A 23,082-nucleotide genomic window follows, 5' to 3' on the forward strand; every position below is an offset into this window, starting at 1 on the left:
TTTAATTCCAGATTTTTATTGAATTCAAAACCACTGTCTGCCGTGGTGGGATTCAAATCTGGGTCCCTCGATCATTACCCTGGAGTTCTGGATTACTAGTGACCATATCACTATGCCACTGCCTCCCACGTGGTAATTAATTTATACACATTGGTATCATTCCAGGCAAGAGAAAAATATATTTACATTGCTTTGCAGTTTACCGTCCACTGTTGTGTAAGGGAAGTCACTGACTTTAGTCGGAGGGAGATAGCTGCAGGCTTAACAAGAATGGCAGAATTCCCCATGATGCAGGTTGCCATTAACTGCAAACTTTGAATTCAGAGTTTCCATCTCCTGGATGGTTGCTGACCAAGGCTTGAAGGACCCTCCTTTCCTTTGCTATTTTACCCATTGCTAGTGTATGAACAACTATACTCCACATAATATGGTGTGGCATGCCCTTGGACCAGAGCGTTTAAGCTGCATGGAATCCTTCTGCTCTGGCCGTCATCTTGGTCAAGGAAGACATCTGCTCAGGTGGTGACATGTTGATCAGTTCTACTCACTACGTTTTGCCTGTCAGCTGAGACGGTGCCAGGGCATGGCACTTGGAACCAGCGATGAGAATTCGGTGTCAGTGAGAACCAGTCATTTCAGTCCATCTTACAAGTAGAGCGCAGCTGACTGAAAATACAAAGATAAACACCTACATACCACCCCAGCATTAACATTATTAGTACATGGACAAATATCTTATATTTCATAAGAAAATGCAGTTGAAGTAGAGAGTAACATGTGGTGTTTGGTTATAAAAATTTTAATTTATTCTGAAACATTGTTTATACATGGATAAGTACACTAAAGACTTTCATAATTAGTTTGTTAAAGTTCACTCGGTAGCTTCCCCAACCCCCGCCGCCACTCTCCTGTCACACTATCTCCTTCATCTTGGCCACTTAGTCCAATATCATCTATCTTCTGCTCCATTTGCTGCATTCCATCCCAGCAAGGTTCAACCTTCCCTACCCCCAATTTATTGACTTTCCATCCAGCACAGTGGCCTCCTCCTCCTCTTCTTTGACCCACCTCCTCTCCTCCACAGCCTGTTTTCCCTCCTCTCCTACTTTCCTCCCCTCCCCCCCTTTCTGCTCCTCCTCCCCTCTTCCTCTGCTCTTGCCTCCATTCTGATCAGACTTACCGACTTGCTATCACTATTTACAGCATTGCAGTCACTTACTCGGAGTTTCAGTTTAACTCTGGTATCTTCCACTAGTCCCTTTGATTCTCGCTCTTTTGGGATCTCTCTTTCTAATCCTGCTCTAATGCTCCCACTATCCTCTCCCAAGCCCCCCACCAACATCCACGCCCACTCATCAGGCACCCTAACCCTTTTCCTCCCTCCCCCTCTTCCTCTCCATTTCAGCTTTCAACTGGAAAGGATTCCTGGATATATCATGATGTCCCAATATAGAATAAATACAGTAAGAAGTCTCACAACACCAGGTTAAAGTCCAACAGATTTATTTGGTATCATAAGCTTTTGGAGCGCTGCTCATTCATCAGGTGAGTGTAATAAATACCTTATTAAACTCCAACTTAACCAATATTCCTGGCATTTACATGTATCCATACTGAATCTTTTTGGATATTTTGTCACAATGGAGTTTGTCACAATGTCTATAACTGTGTTAGCATAGCAGGGACCAAAATTAGTATTGAAACGGAGAAGTATTCTTTAATTCATTCCAGGAATTAGATTGACTGTTAATATTGGATTATACGCAAAATAACAATTTAATGCAAGCTATTGTTATCATTAAGCCAACTGCAAAAAGCTACTTCCTGTCACTCCTGACGCATTCATAACCATGACTCATGCATGCAGGATGGAAACAAGAACTAGAAATAGCAAAGCCCTGAATAACTTTAGAAGCTTAAAAATTGAGCTGACTGATAGCTGGATACAATAAGGCTATTCAGAATGTACCTCACTCAACATGGCTTACTCAGTATCAAGCAAAGTAAAGAAATAAAAAGCTATGCGACAGAACAAGAGAACAAAATTAATTACCAAGTATGAAGCCTCCAGGGTATGTAGCTGACATATTGGAACCATTACATTGTGGGCTCGCTTCCTAATGTTTCTCAGTAACGTTCACACTACAGATATGCACTGTCTTATGCATTCATGTAAGTTGTAGTCACAGGCGAGGCCAGCATCTGCCCTTGAGCTGTGATGCGCTTCTCAAACACGAGGCCAGATGCTCGGGAAATAAAAGGCTTTTATTTACTGTAATGAAGCAGCCAATAATTATATACACTATCCCAGACTGAAGGGGTCCCAGCCAGAGCAGGGACTTTTATACCTCTCCCAGGAGGCGGAGCCCAACTGGGATGTACCACAACACTACAGTACAAAGGTGTAACAACCCCACCCTAACCCCAACAGCAACAAGTAGCACAACCCAACAGTAACATATGTACATCCTTGTAGTACTGGCCAGCCCCTGGCTCAGTACTATCCAGTGGGAACCAACGATGGTTCACCACATTCACCCCTCCTTTGAGAACAAAGGCCGGCGGGGTACAAAACAGAATAAAGTGTCATCAGTCTATAAGTTCAGACGGTCAAGGGCACCGCACCGTTGTTGTGACCTCCTCAATGCCGGCGGTGACACCGGAGTAGGCACTTGCGGTGGCGTTCTCCCCAAGGCGGCGTCCTGCTGTTCTTCCACGGACTCACAGGCCGGTTGACCCTGAGGTGACGGTAGTCCATGGGGTCCTGACACGCCCTGCAGTGGCGACCATCTTCTGGGCTCAGGTAAGCTGTACACGGGAGTAAACGGGTTAAGCAATGGTCCCGATGCTGCCCACGCCGTGTCCGGGGGAGAAACAAGAGTTAAGGGGTTTGTAACAGGGGGTATGGGAGCAACAGGGGTTGCTACGTCCCCTGCTGGCGCCAGGTCTCGGATCGAGACCGTGTCCTCTCGCCCGTCAGGGTATGCCACATAGGCATACTGAGGGTTGGCATGGAGGAGATGGACCTGTTCGACCAACGGGTCGGACTTGCGGGCCCTTACATGTCGCCGCAGGAGGACGGGTCCTGAGTACGTCAACCAAGACGGTAATGAGGTCCCCGAGAAAGACTTCCAAGGGAATGAGAACATCCTCTCGTGGGGAGTAGCATTGGTTGCCGTACACAGGAGGGAGCGAATAGAATGGAGCGCATCAGGGAGCACCTCTTGCCAACGGGAGACTGGAAGACTTTTTGACTTCAACGCCAGTAAGACAGCCTTCCAGACTGTAGCATTCTCACGTTCCACCTGTCCGTTACCCCTAGGGTTGTAGCTCGTGGTCCTACTGGAGGCAATCCCGTATGAGAGCAGGAATTGCCTCAAGTCATCGCTCATGAACGACGAGCCCCTGTCGCTATGGATGTAGCCGGGGTACCCGAACAGGGTAAAGAGATCACGGAATGCCCTGATAACCGTGGCAGCAGATGTATCAGAGCTGGGAACAACAAAAGGGAACCGAGAGTACGCGTCAATGATATTGAGGAAGTACACATTCCGATCTGTTGAGGGAAGGGGGCCCTTAAAATCAACACTCAGTCTCTCGAAGGGACGAGTGGCCTTGACTAAATGTGCTCGGTCAGGTCGGTAAAAGTGCGGTTTGCATTCCGCGCAAACCCGACAGCTTCTTGTTACTGACCTGACGTCCTCCACCGAGTAGGGCAGGTTGCTCGCTTTTATAAAGTGGTAGAGCCGAGTGACCCCAGGATGGCATAGGTCATGATGGAGAGCCTGCAAACGGTCCTCCTGTATACTGGCGCATGTTCCACGCGAGAGGGCATCCGAGGGCTCATTGAGTTTCCCTGGACGGTACATGACATCGTAGTTATAGGTGGAGAGTTCAATTCTCCACCGTAAGATCTTGTCATTCTTGATCTTGCCCCTCAGCGTGTTATTAAACATGAACGCCACGGACCGCTGGTCCATGATCAGGGTGAACCGTTTTCCCACCAAGTAATGGCGCCAGTGCCTGACGGCCTCCACAATGGCCTGGGCCTCCTTTTCCACTGCTGAATGCCGAATTTCGGGGCCTTGGAGGGTGCGGGAAAAAAATGCGACGGGCCTGCCCGCCTGGTTAAGTGTGGCGGCCAGGGCGAAATCAGATGCATCGCTCTCCACCTGAAAGGGGATGGACTCGTCAACAGCGTGCATCGTAGCTTTCGCGATGTCGGCTTTCAATTTATCGAAGGCCAATCAGGCCTCTGACATTAGGGGAAAAGCCGTGGACTTAATGAGCGGACGGGCTTTGTCCGCGTAATTGGGAACCCACTGCGCATAATAAGAGAAGAAGCCTAAGCATCTTCTCAGTGCTTTTGCACTAGCAGGCAAGGGAAGTTCAGAAAGGGGGCGCATACGGTCTGGATCAGGGCCAATGACCCCGTTTTCCGCCACGTATCCTAGGATGGCTAAACGGCGCGTACGAAACACACACTTCTCCCTGTTGTAGGTCAGGTTCAGGCGAAATGCAGTGCGTAGGAAGTTCAGGAGATTCGTGTCGTGGTCCTGCTGGTCATGGCCGCAGATGGTGACATTATCCAGGTACGGGAAGGTAGCCCGCAGCCCGTTTTGGTCCACCATTCGGTCCATAGCACGCTGGAAGACCGAGACCCCATTGGTGACACCAAAGGGGACCCTGAGAAAGTGATACAAGTGACCATCCGCCTCAAAAGCCGTGTATTGTCGGTCCTCTGGGCGAATGGGGAGTTGGTGGTAGGCAGACTTGAGGTCTATGGTGGAGAATACCCAGTACTGCGCAATCTGATTGACCATATCAGATATGCGCGGGAGAGGATACGCATCCAGCTGCGTATATCGATTAATGGTCTGACTGTAGTCAATGACCATCCGGGGTTGTTCCCGCTCTTGACCACCACGACCTGCGCTCTCCACGGACTAGCGCTGGGCTGTATGATCCTTTCTTTGAGGAGCCGCTGAACCTCAGATCTAATGAAGATCCGATCCTCAGCGCTGTAACGCCTACTTTTAGTCGCGATGGGCTTGCAGCCTGGCACAAGATTCTGGAACAAGGAGGGTGTGGTGATCTTCAGCGTCGAGAGGCTACAGGCCTGCGTTGGGCAATTTGGAGGCTGCTGCCATTTTCCCACTGCCAGTGAACGGAGTGGCCCACCGTACTGTAGGGTTACACTCCTCAAGTGGACCATGAAGTTTAGTCCGAGAAGTATTGGCGCGCAAAGATACGGCAACACTAGGAGCTTGAAACGCTCGTAAACTGTGCCTTGCACCTTCAAGGTTACCACGCAACTCCCTAGCACGGTGACAGACCGGGACCTCGATGCCATAGAGATTGTCTGTTTGGCAGGTTGAATCCGGAGTCCACACCGCTTCACAGTGTCTGGGTGGATAAAGCTCTCAGTGCTCCCGCTGTCAAACAGACAATAAATCACATGGTCATTTACCTGGATATTCATCATAGATTTGTCAAGTCTATGAGGCTTGGCCTGGTCCAGGATGATCGACGCCACCGTTGGTTCATGAGCGCCGCCACTGCAGGCAGCTGAAATCGATGAGGAGGACCCCTGCTGGTCGTTCGCGGTCAGTGCCGACCAACATGGCCGCTCCCATGAGTCGCACGTGGGTGATGGCGCCAAACTCAGCGAGCCCTGGTGGTCACACACCTCCGACTCCGTCGACCGTAATGGCGTCGTCCTGGCCTCGCACGTGGACGAACCCCTCGATGACTTCGACGACGAAGACCCGAGCTCTGAAGAATCGCAGGCCGCACTGCCGTTCCTAGGTTTAGATCGGCACACTTTCGAATAGTGCCCTTTCTTACCGCATGCGGTGCACAACACAGCCTTACTGGGACACCGTTGCCGAGCATGCTTCGCTCCCCCACAGAAGTAGCACCGCGGGCCGCCCAGAGCTGCTGCCGTCGTCTGGCCCGAGTGTGAGCACGCCATTACGGAGCATTTCGAACCCGAGGGACGAGGAGGGATTGGCGACTGCTCCTGCCACGTTGTCTCCACATGGTCCTCCGGATATAATACTAAGCTTTTGGAGGCCGTCTCGAGCATCTCCGCTAGCTCGATTGCCTGGGTAAGGTTAAGGTTACCCTTCTCCAATAGTTTAAGTCGAATGTACGATGATCCGACTCCCGCCACAAACGCATCTTGGGCGAGGTCGTTCATGCTCTGCTCAGCCGACACAGCTTTGCAGTTACAGCCCCTGGCTAGCTGTAGGAGCTCGTTCGCATATTGCTCCATCGTTTCACCAGACTGCCGTCGTCGAGTGGCTAGGAGGTAACGAGCGTGTATTTCATTGGGTGGTTTGATATAACGCTTCTTCAGAAGCTCGAGGGCCTTAGTATAATCGGTGGCCGCACGGATCGCGAGGTAGACAGTGTCGCTTACCCTCGCATGGAGGACCCGGAGTCTGTCATCATCTGTGGTGACCGCTGCGGAGGCTGCCAGGTAGTCTTCGAAGCACTTCAGCCAGTGGTCGAAGGTGTTAGAAGCGCCCACCGCACGTGGATCTAGTGTAAGGCGTTCCGGCTTCAGGATCTGCTCCATACTCTCTTTTATTTTCTTCGACGAGAGTTTAACAACAGTAAATAAAATTGATGCGATTCTCAAACACGAGGCCAGATGCTCGGGAAATAAAAGGCTTTTATTTACTGTAATGAAGCAGCCAATAATTATATACACTATCCCAGACTGAAGGGGTCCCAGCCAGAGCAGGGACTTTTACACCTCTCCCAGGAGGCGGAGCCCGACTGGGATGTACCACAACACTACAGTACAAAGGTGTAACAACCCCACCCTAACCCCAACAGCAACAAGTAGCACAACCCAACAGTAACATATGTACATCCTTGTAGTACTGGCCAGACCCTGGCTCAGTACTATCCAGTGGGAACCAACGATTGTTCACCACAAGCTGCCTTCTTGAATCTCTGCTGTGTGTGGGGGTGTAGGTATATCCACAGTGCTGTTAGGTGGGCTGTCAAGAATTTTGACCCAGTGATGATGATGATGATGATCCAAGGCGCAATGGTGAGTGACTTGGAGGAGGATTTGTAGGTGGTAATATTCCAATGTGCATGTCTGCTCTTGTTCTTCTAGGTGGTAAAGGTGACAGGTTGGAAGGATATGTCAAAGTAACTTTGGGCGAGTTGCTGCAGTACCTTTTGTAGCTGGTGCCTACAGCTGCCATGGTGCACCAGTAGTGAAGGGAGTGAATGTTTAAGGTGATAGATGGGATTCCCATCAAGCAGGCTTCTTTGTCCTGCATAGTGTCGGCTTCTTAAATGTTAAAGGAGCAATGTTTTGACTCTTGTTTATAATAGTCTTTGCCTGCCACTTGTGTGGCATTAATTTTACTTGCCACTTAACAGCCCAAGCTTGGATCTTGCCCACGTCTTGCTGCATGTGGACATTATCTGAGTTGTGAATGAAACTGGACATTGTTTTATCATCATCAAACCCCTCACTTTTGATGAAAACAAAGTTATCAATGCAGCAGTGGAAGATGGTAAAGCCCATGACACTGCCCTGAGGAACTCCAGCAATGATTTCCTGAAACTGAGGATTGGCCTCCATAATTACAACCCTCTTCCTTTGTGCAAGGTATGACTCCAACCAGACGAAAGTTTCATTGAGTTATAGAGCTTTACAGCACAGAATGAGGCCCTTCGGCCCATCATGTCTGCACTGGCCATCAAGCATCTATCTATTCTAATCCCATTTTCCAGTAGTTGGCCCATATCTTGTATGTTTCCCTCTCATTCTCACTACCATAATTCTTGATGCCACAGGCTGTCAAATTTCTGATTTGAAGTCAAGAGCAGTCACTTTCATCTCACTTTTCAGCTCTTTTGTCCATGTTTGAACCAAAGTTATAATGAGGACTGGTACTGAGTGTTCTAGCTGGAACGGCTTACTAGACCGTTGCAGAGGGCAGTCAGCCTTATTGCTGTGGATCTGGAAACAGACCGGCTAAGGATAATAGATTTCCTTCCCTAAAGGACATTAGTTTTTAAAGTTTATTTATTAGTGTCAGAAGTAGGCTTACATTAACACTGCAATGAAGCTACTGTGAAAATCCCCTAGTCTCCACACTCCGGTGCCTTTTTGGGTACACTGAAGGAGAATTTAGCATAGCCAATGCACCTAACCAGGACTGTGGGAGGAAACCGGAGCACCCGGAGGAAACCCACGCAGACACGGGGAGAACATGCAGACTCCGCACAGACAGTGACCCAAACCGGGAATCAAACCCAGGTCCCTGGCAGTGTGAGGCAGCAGTGCTAACCATTGAGCCACCGTGCTGCCTTAGCACATTCGTGAACCAGATGGATTTTTATGACCATCCAATAGCTTCATAGTTCTCATTCTTCATACTAGCTTTTTAAAAAAATTGCTTTCATTAATTAAATTAAAATGTCCCCAGCTGCTGTAGTGGGATTTGAACTCTTCTCTTCAAATCATTGGCCCTGGCCTCTGGGAAACTAGCTCTGTAGCATGACCACTATGCTACCATAATCCTTAAAACATCTTTTTTGAACTGAAATGTGAATGGATTAGCATGTCACATGACCATTATCCTTCTTGGTATCTTGTCCTGAGATTTCTTGTTTTGCCAACAGGTTCTCCCCTTTGAAAGGGTCAAAACCACTCTTCCCCAAGTCATTCATTCAGGCTAAAAAGATAACATCAACTTTAATTATCTCCAAGTAAAGGATTCCATGGACCCAAATTAATACAATGTATCCAGCAGCCTGAAACTGTTTTGAAAAGTAATAATCCAATATTTGAAGTTTTTCTCTAAGAATATTTGAACAGAATCTCTGATGAATAAGGCATGGCCTGCTGACTTTCATTGTTCCACTTTTCATCACATTGAAACAGACAGTTAAGAGCGAGACTATAGACTCCAGGAAAATCATGTCACTCTTTGACATTTCTCCTGGATTTCCTCAGATAGTTATCTTTGATACCAAAAATAATCATGATATTAATTTCATTTGACTACCTGAGGTGGGTATGGCAGGAATAGCATTTGCCTCCCTAACTTTTGAGTAGTTTGTTCATGATGTAATATTGCATTGGATATGGGCCATGGGGCCCAGTCTGTCTGTGCTGTTGTTTATCCCGAGCACAAACAGATTCCCAAATCATTCCCCTTTCTTTCAGCCACCTGGCTGACCTATTCCTGACCCATTCCGAAATGTTCACATAGTTTCTGCTTCAATCACTCACTTCACAAAAGTGTTGTCCTACTCTTTGTCCTTCATATCTTAAGTTAATCGTACGTTCTAAGTTCTTTCATTCCAGATTCATCAAGCACTGGGAATAGGGGATATTCCATCCTTATCGATTCTATTCCATCCCTTTACAATTTTAAATATCCTCTTATAATTTTACCTATCTCTATCAAACCATGCTCTAATTTTCTCCAACAAAACAGCCAGACATCTAACCAATGCCTTTAGTAATGCATATTGAAATTTCCACTGGTCTGAAGCTTTTTTGGTGACGTAGCTTTCAAGTATAAAAGAAGTGCTGTCTTTTATGGCCTTGGGCAGCAATATTACTGTGGAGTGTTAACTCACCCAGAGAAATATGATTCTCTCCAGCCAGTTTACTATTCAGTATGTCCCAGATATCTAGACAAAGAAAATACTTTTTAAAAATGTCTATCTCTTTCTAAAGTCCCAACAGCAAAATAAAACCCTGTAATTTTAATATATGAGGCATAGCTGACCTCCGATTTCATGAGAGGGACACGATTCGATAGCAGACTAAATAACATTGAGTATGATTTGATATGACTTTTTGATATATTGTATGGCAAGCAATTTGTGACAAAAACAGATGGACAGAAGTAGAACTTGGTGCAGTCTTTAATTAGTGTGAGATATGTTAATTAAAATCACAGCCAGGCGTGACAATTTGCTGAGATGATATTTGTATATTATTCAAAACATCCTGAAACTTCAATTATGTCAAGCTGTTTATCTTTATTGGATTATTGTAAATTGCACAGAGGATAAATGCTAAATATCCAGGTTTTTTAAAAATCCTATAGAAGGAGTTAGAATTACATGTGACTTTTTGGTTGTTTCCAAGTAGGCAGATAGAAGAACTGCAATATCTGGTACATTAGATAATGGACATTGGAAGACACATGAGGTATTTTCTATTGGTACAAAGGTGCCTGACCTTAACCCACTGAAGCATGGTCATTTTAAAGTTGCTCCCCTGGAAAATATATTTGTTTCTTTCCCATGTATTTTTAAGCTCTTTGTATTGTATTTATTTACTCCTTCAGGTTTCTTTGTCTCCACCAAGAGTTGTACGAGACTTACTCCGAGATCTCTGTCAATGCCATGCTATAGTCAGTTGCCTAAGTGCGGCCTTGGGATGACTATCTTTCTGACTTGATTTTCCTTCCTACCTATTGGGAATAGCTCTGGCCTCTGTTTGGATCTTTGTTGTGACTTTGGGATCAAACGGCATGCTGGAGACCCAAAGCATGGCACTAATATGCTGCTGCACTTACTTCATTGTTGCTCTTGGCAGCCTAGGAACCTTATCCTGCCTCATGTACCATCTCTTTTATTCATTCGTGGGACATAGGCACCGCTGGCTGGCCAGCATTTATAGCCCATCCTAGTTGCCCTTGTTCAGAGGGCAGTTGAGAGTCAACCACATTGCTGTGGCTCTGGAGTTACATGTAGTCTAGACCAGGTAAGGACGGCAGATTTCCTTCCCGAAAGGGCAGTAGTGAACCAGATGGATTTTTCTGACAATCGACAATGGTTTCATCGTCATTACTAGATTCTTAATTCTAAATATTTTTTGTTGAATTCAAAATCCAGCATCTTCCGTAGCGTGATTCAAAAGCAGGTCCTCAGAACATTAGCTGAGTTTCTGAATTAATAGTCTAACGATAATACCACTAAGCCATTGCCTCCCCTAACCAAAAGAGATGGCAGATGGCCTTTCTGATTAGGAGATGCACTAGAACTGCTCAGCCTGATATTCTTTGGTTTTACCAATTTTCTTTCGAGAATTGCCCATCCTACGGGGAGCTTTTATTAAAATGAGAACTGGCAAATAGTGAACCAGAGAAATAAACCTTTAAGTTGAAGTTTATAGTGTCACAAGTAGGCTTACATTAACACTGCAATGGAGTTACTGCAAAAATCCCCTAGTCGCCACACTCTGGCGCTTGTTCGGGTACACTGAGGGAGAATTTAGCATGGCCAATGCACCTAACCAGCATGTCTTTCGGACTGTGGGAGGAAACCGGAGCACCCAGAGGAAACCCACATAGACACGGGGAGAACGTGCAGACTCCGCACAGTGACCCAAGCTGGGAATCGAACCTGGATCCCTGGTGCTGTGAGGCAATAATGCTAACTACTGTGCCACCATGCCATCCTTCTTTGATCCAAGTACATCATGGCAGACTGTGTTAGTGCAGGAAGATGCTGCAGCAGCATGATATGATTTATAACTTAACTATGCATTAAAAAAATGCATTGTTTGCATCAAAATTTTGATCTCTTTTGTTTGTTAGCCTCTGCAGCCATGCCTCAACTCCAAGGAGTCTATACTGGTGTTTCAGCAGCACTGCAGGATAGCTGAGGAGTACCACAAAGTGCGGAAAGAAATTGCGCTGCTCCAAGAACGAAAGTAAGTGAAGTTCCACAATTATAAGTTGATGCTTTGTACAAAATACCTTCATGTATTCCATTAAGGATAGTTTCTGCTCACATCTGAGGAACCAGAAAACATTGCGTTACACCCCTGACCACTTAATTCTGTGTTTAGATTACACAAACTTCAAAGCAATCATTAAAAAAAGGCTCTAAAACTTAAATCCGGTGACAATATATGTTTACCCCAGTCCAACGCCGGCATCTCCACATCATGACAATATAAGTGTCAGACCTGCTGAGATTTTCCAGCATTTCTCTGTCTTTGTTTCAGATTCCACCATCCGCAGTATTTTGCATTTACAATTTAAGTGTTTTAGGCTGGCCTGATGGCTCAGTGGGTAATTGTTGTATGGTCTTGAGCCATGCAGAACAGGAAAATCTCAGCTTTAATCCCTGATCGGTGCTGATTTCCAGATGTCCTGGAACTAAGTTCACCACCTCTTGGCTGGAGGAAGAAATCAGCCAAAGTTCTTGCCCCTGATTACTTTTCACTGATGCTTTCTGAAAAGTATATGTGATTACAGATCCAAGTTTAAATCTAATGTTCCTCCTCTGCCAAAATCCGCAAGGTACCAAAAGGCAACTAGCACCCATGGAGTCATGCTTCAGCATCAGTCCCCATCTTCAGAAATGGAGGGATAGGATAAGGAAAATAAATAAGGATTTTTCTTTCCTAACTTTCAGAATATTGCATGTTCATTTGTCTAGTTGTGAAAGTAGAGTCAATTGCTTCAATCTATGCAATGAGTATCACATGAAGTCTGATCTTTAAACTTGAAGAGTGAGCACCAGACTCGTGCACAATTGACTCTGGTGAAAACACTCTGTATGACAGTTGCAAGGAGCACATTTGCTCTTATTTTTGTTGCTAACAGGTATCTTTTGTAAGTGGAAAAATACTAATAGCACTTTTGTCAAAATGTTATTGCTACCATTTCTCTTGCCACATTTCTCTGCTCTGCTTTTTGACTCCCTGCCAAGTTATAGTTCCGTGGACATTGGCCATACTTCAATGTCTCAGCAATTACGATCCTGTTTTTTCCAAATGCGTCAAAACAAAGATAAAGGCCTGTAATTTGCATCAAGGATAACAGTGAGAATAAAGTGCTCATTGTTATTGTGGTACAAACTGAACAGGCCATTTCTGGAGTGTGCATGCAGTCAGAAATCCAGAATTTGTGACTTGAGTTATCCTGTTCTTCCCCATGGTGCCCTGAAACAGTACCTCACCAACAGAACTGATATCAATGTAAGTGCACAAGGTTGCTGCATTCACCCAGCCATTTGTAAAAGTTAGAACTGGTGCACTCTGGTGTAAGTGAATTTTTACCAGCATCACCAGTTATTGCCAAACAACTTCACTGGCTCTGTAAATTTAATTTTAACATATGTGTGGTTTGCAGCTGCAACTGTGACCAGGCAGAGAGTGGTTAGGGGGCTTCCTCAAAGATATCCTGCACCACTGTCCAACCCCACCCTCCCCATGGTCAGTCATCAGGTGGCCGGCTCCAGATAGCTGCCATACTGTTGATGCTGCAGCAATGGACGTGGTTAGCTTTTTAGTGACCTCTAATGGCTCCCTGCCCCAATTTGTCCTTTAGAAAAATGATCTGGCGGCAGAATGGTAAATAGACACGCAAGCTGAAGGTATGAAATGACATACCTGTCAGCCTCCATTCCCACCCTCATACCAGCGCCTTAAGTTCCTTCTCAAAAGCCCATGAACACACTGTGGACAGCTATCAATCTTGTGCACGGTGAGCTTCATTTCTGGAATAAAGAGACTAAGGATTTTTTGTTATTCATTCAAGGGTTGTGGGCTTCACTGGCTAGGCCAGAGTTTATTGCCCATCCTTAATTGCCCATGAGAAGATGGTGGTGAGATGCCATCATGAATTGTTGCAGTCCATGTGGTGTAGGTATACCCACAGTGCTATAATAAGAGCAAAATACTGCGAATGCTGGAACGCATCTGTGGAGAGAGAAACAGTGTTAACATTTCAAGTCATCAAGACACTTACAGGATACTGTGAGGCCTGGATAGAGTGGATGTTTCCACTAGGAGGAAAAACTAGAACCAGAGGGCACAACCTCAGGCTAAAGGGAGGATCCTTTAAAACAGAGATGAGGAGGAATTTCTTCAGCCAGAGAGTGGTGCATCTGTGGAACTCTTTGCCGCAGAAGGTTGTAGAGGCCAGATCATTGAGTGTCTTTAAGACAGAGATAGATAGGTTCTTGATTAATAAGAGGATCAGGGGTTATGGGGAAAAGGCAGGAGAATGGGGATGAGAAAAATATCAGCCATGATTGAATGGCAGAGTAGACTCGATGGGCCGAGTGGCCTAATTCTGCTCCTATGTCTTATGGTCTAAGTCCATATGACTAAAGAGAAAGAGAAATGTGACAGATTTTATACTATTAGAGAGACGGTGCAGCAAGTGGAGCAAAGGTCAGTAATAAGCGTGATCTAGGAGAGATTACACAAATATGTTTAGGGCAAAGGATGTGTTAATGGTTGTGTTAAGGACCGTAGAAGGTGCTGATAGTGACATAAAGGTAAGATAACAGAATATGTTATTATGTTATGTGAAAAAGGGTCAATGCTCAGTGGGGTTAAAACATAAGAACAAGTCACAGCCCTGTGGGGGAGGGAGGGATTGCATTGGGGACAGTGCTGTTAGGGATTTTGACCGAGCAACAGTGTGAAGGAATAGCAAGATATTTCCAAATCAGAATGCTGAGTGGCTTGCAGGGGCACTTACAGATGGTCATGTTCCCATGTGTCTACTGTCCTTGGCCTTCTTGATAGCTGTGATCAAGAGTTTAGCAGGTGCTGTCTCAGGAGGCTTGGGGTTTTGGTGTGGAGGAATTGAATGTTTGTGGATGGGGTGCCAGTCAAGCCGGCTGCTTTGTCCAGAATGGTGTCAAACTTCTTGAATGTTAGACCATAAGACCATAAGACATAGGAGCGGAAGTAAGGCCATTCGGCCCATCGAGTCCACTCCACCATTCAATCATGGTTGATTTCAACTCCATTTACCCGCTCTCTCCCCATAGCCCTTAATTCCTCGAGAAATCAAGAATTTATCAATTTCTGTCTTGAAGACGCTCAACGTCTCGGCCTCCACAGCCCTCTGTGGCAATGAATTCCACAGACCCACCACTCTCTGGCTGAAGAAATTTCTCCTCATCTCTGTTCTAAAGTGACTCCCTTTTATTCTAAGGCTGTGCCCCCGCGTCCTAGTCTCCCCTGTTAATGGAAACAACTTCCCTATGTCCATCCTATCTAAGCCGTTCATTATCTTGTAAGTTTCTATCAGATCTCCCCTCAACCTCCTAAACTCCAATGAATATAATCCCACGATCCTCAGACGTTCATCGTATGTCAGGCCTACCATTCCTGGGATCATCTGTGTGAATCTCCGCTGGACCCGCTCCAGTGCCAGTATGTCCTTCCTGAGGTGTGGGGCCCAAAATTGCTCACAGTACTCCAAATGGGGCCTAACCAGTGCTTTATAAAGCCTCAGAAGTACATCCCTGCTTTTGTATTCCAAGCCTCTTGAGATAAATGACAACATTACATTTGCTTTCCTAATTACGGACTCAACCTGCAAGTTTACCTTTAGAGAATCCTGGACTAGGACTCCCAATGTTGTTGGAGTTGCACTCATCCAGCAAAGTGGAGAGTATTCTATAATAATCCTGACTTATGCCTGTCATTGGTGGGCAGGCTTGGGGAGTCAAGGGGTAAGTTACACGCACAGGGTTCCTAGCCTTTGACCTGCTCTGGTAGCCACAGTACTTATATGACAAGTTCAGTTCAGTTTCTGGTCAATGGTAACCCCAAGAATGTCAAGGGGCAATGGTTAGATTCCCTCTTGTTGGAAATGGTCATTGCCTGGCACTTGTGTGGCATAAATGTTACTTGCCACTTGTCAGCCCCACTTCTCACCTTATGATGCAGAGAATATCATTGATGAGGCAGCTGAAGATTGTTGTGCCTAGGACACTACCCTGAGGAACTCCTGTAGTGATGCCTGAAACTGAGATGATTGACCTCCAACAACCACAACCATCTTCCGTTGTGCCAGGCATGACTCCAGAGAGGTTTTCCCCTGATTCCCATTGACTCCAGTGTTGCTCGGGCTCCTTGATGCCCCACTTGATCAATTGCTGCTTTGATGTCAAGGGCAAGCTCTCTCACCTCACCTCTTGAGTTCAGCTCTTTTGTATGAACCAAGTCTGCAATGAGATCAGGAGCTGAGTGACCCTGGTGGAATCCAAACTGAATGTCTGTGAACAGGTTATTGTTGAGCATGTGTCACTTGATAGCACTGTTGATGACCCCTTCCATCAGTTCACTGATAATCAAGAATAGACTAATGAAATGGTAATTGGCAGGGTTGGATTTGTCTGCTTTTTATGCACAGGACATACCTGGGCAATTTTCCACATTGCTGGGGTAGGTGCCAGTGCTGTAGCTGTACTGGAACAGCTTGGCTGTGGCATGGATAGTTCTGGAGCACAAGTCTTTAATACTATTGCCGGTATGTGTTAGGGTCCATAGCTTTTGCAGTATCCAGTATCTTCAGCCATTTCTTGATATCACAGCTGGAATTGGCTGAAGACTGACATCTGTGATGCTAGGGCATCAGATGGCTTCCAGAGGAGGCCAAGACGGTTTATCCACTCAACACGCCTGGCTGAAGGTTGTGTGAATCCTTCAGTCTTGTCTTTTGCACTAATGTGCTGGGCTATGGGGGATATTTGTGGAGCCCCATCCTCCAATGAGTTGTTTCATTGACCACCACAATTCACGGCAGGACTGCAGAGCTTAGATCTGTTCCATTAGCTGTCGAATAACTTGGCTCCATCTGTCACTTGCTGTTCATGCTGTTTGATCCCCTGGCTTGGTGGTAATGCTAGAGTAGGGAATATTCCAGGCCATGAGTTTACAGATTGTGGTGAAGTACAAATCTGTTGCTGCTGATGGTCCACAGCAACTTATAGTTGCCCAGTCTTGATTTGCTAGATTTGTTCAAAATCATTTACAAGGTGGTAGTGCCGCAACAGGATGGACAGTACCTTCAATGATAAGGCGGGACTTGGTTGCACAGGACTGTGCGCTAATCAGTCTTACCTGCACTGTCATGGACAGATGCATCTGTGCCAGGTAGGTTGGTGAGGATGAGATCAAGTATGTTTTCCTCCTTGTTGGTTCCCTCACCAATAGCTGCAGTCCCAGTTGAGCACCTATGTCCATTAGGACCTGACCAGTTCAGTCAGTAGACGTGATACCGAATCACTCTTGGTGATGGACATTGAAGCCTTGCCCAGAGTACATTCTGTGCCCTTCCCACCCCCAGTGCTTCCTCCAAGTGGTGTTCAACATGGAGCAGTATTGATTCGTCAGCTGAATGGGGCGGTATGTGGTAATTAGCAGCAGGTTTCCTGATGTTTGACCTGATGCCATGAGACCAGAGTTGATGTTGAGGACTCCTAGGGCAACCTTCAGCCAACTATATACCAATGTGCCATCACTTCTGCTGGATCTGTTCTGCCAGTGGGACAAGGCACACCCAGGGATAATGATGGTGGAGTCTGGGACATTATCTGTAAGGTATGATTCTGTGAGGATGATTGTCTCAGGCTGTTGCATGACTAATCTGTGAGACAGCTCTCCCAATTTTGGCACAGGCCTCCCAACGTTAGTAAGGAAGACTCTGCAGAGTGGAATGGGTTGCGTTTGCCATTGTTATTTTTGGTGCCCAGGTCAGTGCTGAGTGGACCATTCGGTTTCAGACTTTTAGACTTTGTAGCAGATTGAGTGGCTTGCTCAGCCATTTCAGAGGGCATTTAAGAGTCAACCACATTGCTGTGGATCTGGAGTCACATGTAAGCCTGTAGCAGGATTCGAACCTGGGCCCCCAGAGCATTATCCCGGGTCTCAGGATTATGAGTCTGGTAACAATTCCACTGCCTCCCCATGGTAGGATTTGAAATAGAATCAAAATCAGCAAAAAAGAGGAAGGATTAGCTCCACTTTATCTATTTGCAATACAATTAGTACAGAGTACTTTGTGAGAAGAAATGAATTAAACATTTGAGCAACAACTAATTTAAAATTTCACTTCCTGTTCCCAGGAACACAGTAGCAACGTTCTGCTGCTTAAACAATTACAGCAGTATTCACTATTTATTCAAGAAATAGAAAAGGAGTACATATTTCAAAACATTTCCTGTGCAGTCTCGATTCGCTATCTTGCTGTCATGTCCTTATCAAACTGTTTCTGCTTGTCACAGGTTTTTCTGTATTACCTCATTTGTTTTTCTATATGAAAATGTGAGTGGTAATAACAGGGAAAAATACAGGCACTAAGATAATTGGTGCTGAAAATCTAAATTAAAATTTCGATGTGCTCTTTGACATGTGGTAACTGTCTCTCTCCCTGGTGTTTCTCACATTCCCGGAGTTATTCAGCAAAATGTGCCACATTGGAGATGGAAAGTAGTTGGTGAGGACTGAAGAAATGAGGATGGCGTCTTTGCTAATGATGCCTGTATTGAAGAAATGAGGAATCGTGCCTGAAGAGAAGGAAGCACTGATAATATGGGAGCCAGGAAGGGGCGGATGGTTAGTCAGCAGCTTAGTCTAAAGAGAATTGCGGAAGCAGGAAGAATGTCTCATTGGTTAGATGACAAGTATATATCAGGAGAATGTGATTTTGTAAATTAAAAATAATCAAGACGATACTCCAAGCACAGAAATAGCACAGAATTTATGAATACCTCTACAAATTTGTGAGACTCACAATATTTTCGATGAGATTCTAACAAAATTAGTATGAACAATTCAATTCAGAGATAATCAGCAAGGCATTATTTGGTAATTTTGACTTTGAGTGAACTTGCAATGAAAATCAGCGGAGTTGTATAACAGGAAGCTGAACTGATATCATCCATTTTCCACTACCACGCAAAATGTGTCCAGTGAGTTAGGCAATAACAATATTATTGTTTCAGTGACATTTCAAAGTCATGATGAATTAACTCGAGTTAAATTGGTTTCGGCTACATTTTGATGCCTTGTTTTCCAAACACTTCTGTTCCTAAAATCGAATTGAGGTTAGTTGGGAGACTGCTATTAACAGTCGGGCATGTTTGCACACACAACTAAGGTGACTAGATTGTGAGTGAGTGCCATCTGCTGACCAAACACAAATGATGTATTCGCGGAGTATCAAAAAGCAAGTAAGTGACTTACACCAAGCAATAATTTATGTTCAAAAGTAGAAGGTTGTTGAGAAGTAGTATATTTGTGAACTTTATGTATTTTGTTCATAGATGAATTATACAGTTCACATAGACTGCAAAGAAAATTGACACAGATACAGATCAACTAGTGATGGATCCACACCTCCAGCACAAGAAATTAGTTAGCAATTAGAACTGAGAACTTTTGCTAATGTTTTTACCCATCCTTGAAACCCATTGAGATGTTCTTATTGAAGCTTAATTAAGAAGCACTTAGATGAGCACTTGATACACCATAGCATTCAAGGCCAGCATGGGCACAGTGGGCCAAAGGGTCTCTTTTTGTGCTGTAAAACTTTATGACTATGAACTGTTCATCACAGACAAGGAGTTGAATTTGGCTTGTTTCTGATCTCTGTCAGCACAACTGAAGTAGTGACGCTGTTACCTCTGAGTCAGAAGGTTGTGTGTTTGAGTCACACTCACCAACTTTAACATAAATTCTAGACTCACACTCCATTGCAGTGCTAAAGTCTTATAATAAACAGGGACCTACTTAGTGGACATAAAAGATCTTATTTCACTACTTGGAGAAAATAAGAGATTGCCAACATTCCTCCTCCAAACAGCACTATCTCAAACAAATCAATTGCTTTTTCAGATTTTTTTTGTTGGACCTTGCGATATGCAAGTTGATAATAACACTTGCCACATATTAAGATAATAATAATCCACTGTCTGAGAAGCATTTTGGAACATTTTTATAGGATAGAAGGCATTATATAAATGAAGTTTCTTTCTTTGGAAGCCATTTTAATCAGCTAAGTGATTGGAAAGAGCTTTCTGTTGAGAAACTGCTTAAAGATCCAAGGCTATACATTATCAAGGTCTTAACAAATTAGAGTAAGATGTGGGTAAGTCAACACAATGCTGGATTGGCCTTATCAAATTTAGGTTTTAAAAGTTAAGTTTTAAAGTTTATTTATTAGTGCCACAAGCTTACATTAACACTGAAATGATGTTACTGCGAAAATCCCCTAGTTGCCACACTCCACTGCCTGTTCGGGTACACTGAGGGAGATTTATCACGGCCAATGCACCTAAGCAGCATGTCTTTCGGACTGTGGGAGGAAACCGGAGCATCCAGAGGAAACCCACACAGACACGGGGAGAATGTGCAAACTCCACACAGACAGTGGCCTGAGGCTGGAATTGAACCTGGGTCCCTGGCGCTGTGAAGCAGCAGTGCTAACCACTGTGCCACCCCTAAGTTAGTAGATTAGATGAAAAAGGGAAAGCTAAAGGAAGAAATATTTTGGATAGCTCAAGAAAGATTGTGTAGGAAACAGAATAGTCCTAATTCCAACTTTGTGTTCAAGGTGATCAGAAGGATGACAAGCTATTGGAGCGTTTTCTTTCAGTGACAGTTACTTTAAAAGCACAGTGTTCCTTTTGCAAATATTCTTTTCCTCTTTCCTGAAAGCACTATTTACAATGGAATACAGTTCCAGAGATGCCAGAGATCCTTTTTGACCTCAGCTAGATAGGTGTTCTTCACTTGAACCTAGCCAGTGAGCATTGAAAGAGTCAGTTATTACAATCAGGAATAGAGTTACTCGATGAGGATTTCAACCATGCGTGCATGAATCACTGGGTTACTAGATCAGGATCATAATCATGTAAGCATGAGTCATTGTTCCATTGATGAGAACTGCAATCAGGTAAGCATGAATCACTGTTTAGTAGATGAGAATTGCATCAATATGTGTATGGATTATTCAGTGAAAGTCCATCAGCATGATACCATGATTAGCTCCACATGATGTGAGAGTCTGCAACTCAGGGACTAGAGTGCATCACCCCCAGAAATGTATTTATTTTATTTATTTGTTGCAAGTAGGCTGACATTAACATTAATTAAGTTACTGTGAAACCAAAAGGGAAAATGCTGGAAAATCTCAGCAGGTCTGGCAGCATCTGTAAGGAGAGAAAAGAGCTGACATTTCGAGTCCAGATGACCCTTTGTCAAAGCTGTTACTGTGAAAATCCCCTGGTCGCCACACTCAAGTGCCTGTTTGGGTACACTGAGGGAGAATTTAGCATGGCCATTGCACCTAACCCACACATCTATCGGACTGTGGGAGGAAACTGAAGCACCTGGAGGAAATCCATGCAAACATGGGGAGACGTGCAGACTCCACACAGATAGTGACCCAAGCCAGGAATCGAACCCAGGTCCCTGGCACTGTGAGGCAGCAGTGCTAACCACTGTGCCACCGTGCCGCCCTGCCATTTTAATCTGATTGACAAAATTTCCTTTAAGTTTTGGTTTTTTGTTGTTACAGGACATGATGCCCTTTCAAAAGGGCACTTAGTTCCTCTATATTGGCAAACCTCTGGATCAAAAGTGGTATAATTCATAAATGAGCAATCTATGAATGCCAATCATTTAGATCAAGATAAGAGGTTATAGCACTGACCTGGCAAAAGGAGTGATCCCTGCATTTGAATAGGTAGAAATAGGTGTACTCAATATTAGGCCTCATATCAAATTCAGATGAGACCAGCGAGCTTTGAATGCAATCCGAGCATCTCCATACATTGCCAATTGAGAAACTTTGAATCTTGATAAGTGGGTAAAAGGGAAGGAAGGGAAATCGGTAGGAGGAAAATTGGGGAATGAGGATCATTCCAGACATTGAGACAGGGATTGAGGTGGTAATTAAGAGGGCAAAAGTAGTAGTGGCCAGTGGTTTCAAAGGGATTGGGAGGAGTTCTGCTTCTCCTCCTGGTTCCACATTCAGCAGTTATTTTTTTTCACGCTTGCCATTCTGGTGGTGATATGCAGCAGTCCCTTTAACCTGCATGTAGACCAGCAGCCAAATTTGTACAACAAAAAAAGACAAGATGCTTGTTGTCATTGTAGGCTGTCCCTCAGTCCCACTATTCAAGCAGGACCTCAGGGTCATGAGTTTCTGCCAATGTCTTCCCGTGACTAAACAGGCCAATTCTTGACCTGCAGAACTTTGGGCACTTCCCACGAGATAATAGGACCCAGAGTGCAGGACTCACTTTCTTTCCTTTCCCTCTCATCTGCTGCTCTGCCTCACCATTAGAGCTTTTGGACTCAACACAAAGTAAGCCCATTACATGCATGCACAATTCCTATTTCAGGTGCCTAGAATGACTATATTTTTGCCGATGCAAATATGACATTCAGGGCACTTCCAGCTTAAAATCGGTGTGCTTCATGCTGGACATAGCAGAGACTTAAATGTCCATTTAAACCGGTGCATCACCATGAAGTTTCTAGGCCTATATTCTGAAGCACTGTCAACTGTACTGATAATAAACTCTTTATGGAACAAATGACCTAACTGTCCTCGGAGCAGGGGTTCAAATCCCACCATATCAGCTGGTGAAATTTAATTTCAATTAGAAAAATCTGGAATATAAAGCTAGTTATTAGTAATGGTGACCATTAGATATCATCGATTATTGCAATAATCATCTGGTTCACTAATGCCTTTTAAGGAAGGAAATCTGCCATCCTACATATGAGTCTAAGTCTACATATGACTCCAGACCCACAACAATGTGGTCGATTGTCAACGTCACTCTGAAATGACTAAGTTCAAGGGCAATTAGGGATGGGCAACAAACGCTGGCCTTGTCCACATCCCATGAAATAGTATTTTTAAAATTTCAACAATTCTGTAATCATGAAGTTAACAATCTGTTTTGAATTGTGATGTGTGACTTGACTTGAGTTTTAGTTGCGTTTACCAGCGCATTACCATTTAGCTAGTAAATGCGCAGGATTATGGGGATAGGGTGCAGGGAAGGGCCTGGGTAGGATGCTCTTTGGGAGAGTTGCCCAGTGTTTGAGATAGACAGTAGAAGCAACCCATCATGCCAAACCTAACCGCACATTGCCCCATCCATGATTCTCAGACCATTTCCTGAATTATAATTGAACTTGTACTTGGTGTGCTACTTCGGATGTGAACCTGAGCTTAGACAGACGGCTAATGTGAAAAAGAGGATCGTGATCCAGAGACTGACTGTTTCCTGTAGCTGAACTGAAAC

The 23,082-nt window shown here is 44.7% G+C and overlaps 1 protein-coding gene across 5 annotated transcripts in view; it reads left to right on the top strand.

The window, feature by feature from the left end:
* The window catches only part of map3k7cl (map3k7 C-terminal like), a 97,114-nt gene that overhangs the window by 61,363 nt on the left and 12,669 nt on the right, over positions 1-23,082 (top strand). For 3 of the 5 annotated variants that reach the window (XM_078232490.1, XM_078232491.1, XM_078232489.1), the window contains one exon: positions 11,598-11,713. In XM_078232490.1, the coding sequence (XP_078088616.1) occupies positions 11,598-11,713 (116 nt within the window). Of the gene's footprint in view, positions 1-10,144; positions 10,205-11,597; positions 11,714-23,082 lie in introns of all 5 variants that reach the window. The other 2 variants (XM_078232486.1, XM_078232488.1) reach the window with 1 other exon arrangement.

The sequence above is a fragment of the Mustelus asterias genome, chromosome 17 (assembly GCF_964213995.1).
Source record: "Mustelus asterias chromosome 17, sMusAst1.hap1.1, whole genome shotgun sequence".
Lineage (NCBI taxonomy): Eukaryota > Metazoa > Chordata > Chondrichthyes > Carcharhiniformes > Triakidae > Mustelus > Mustelus asterias.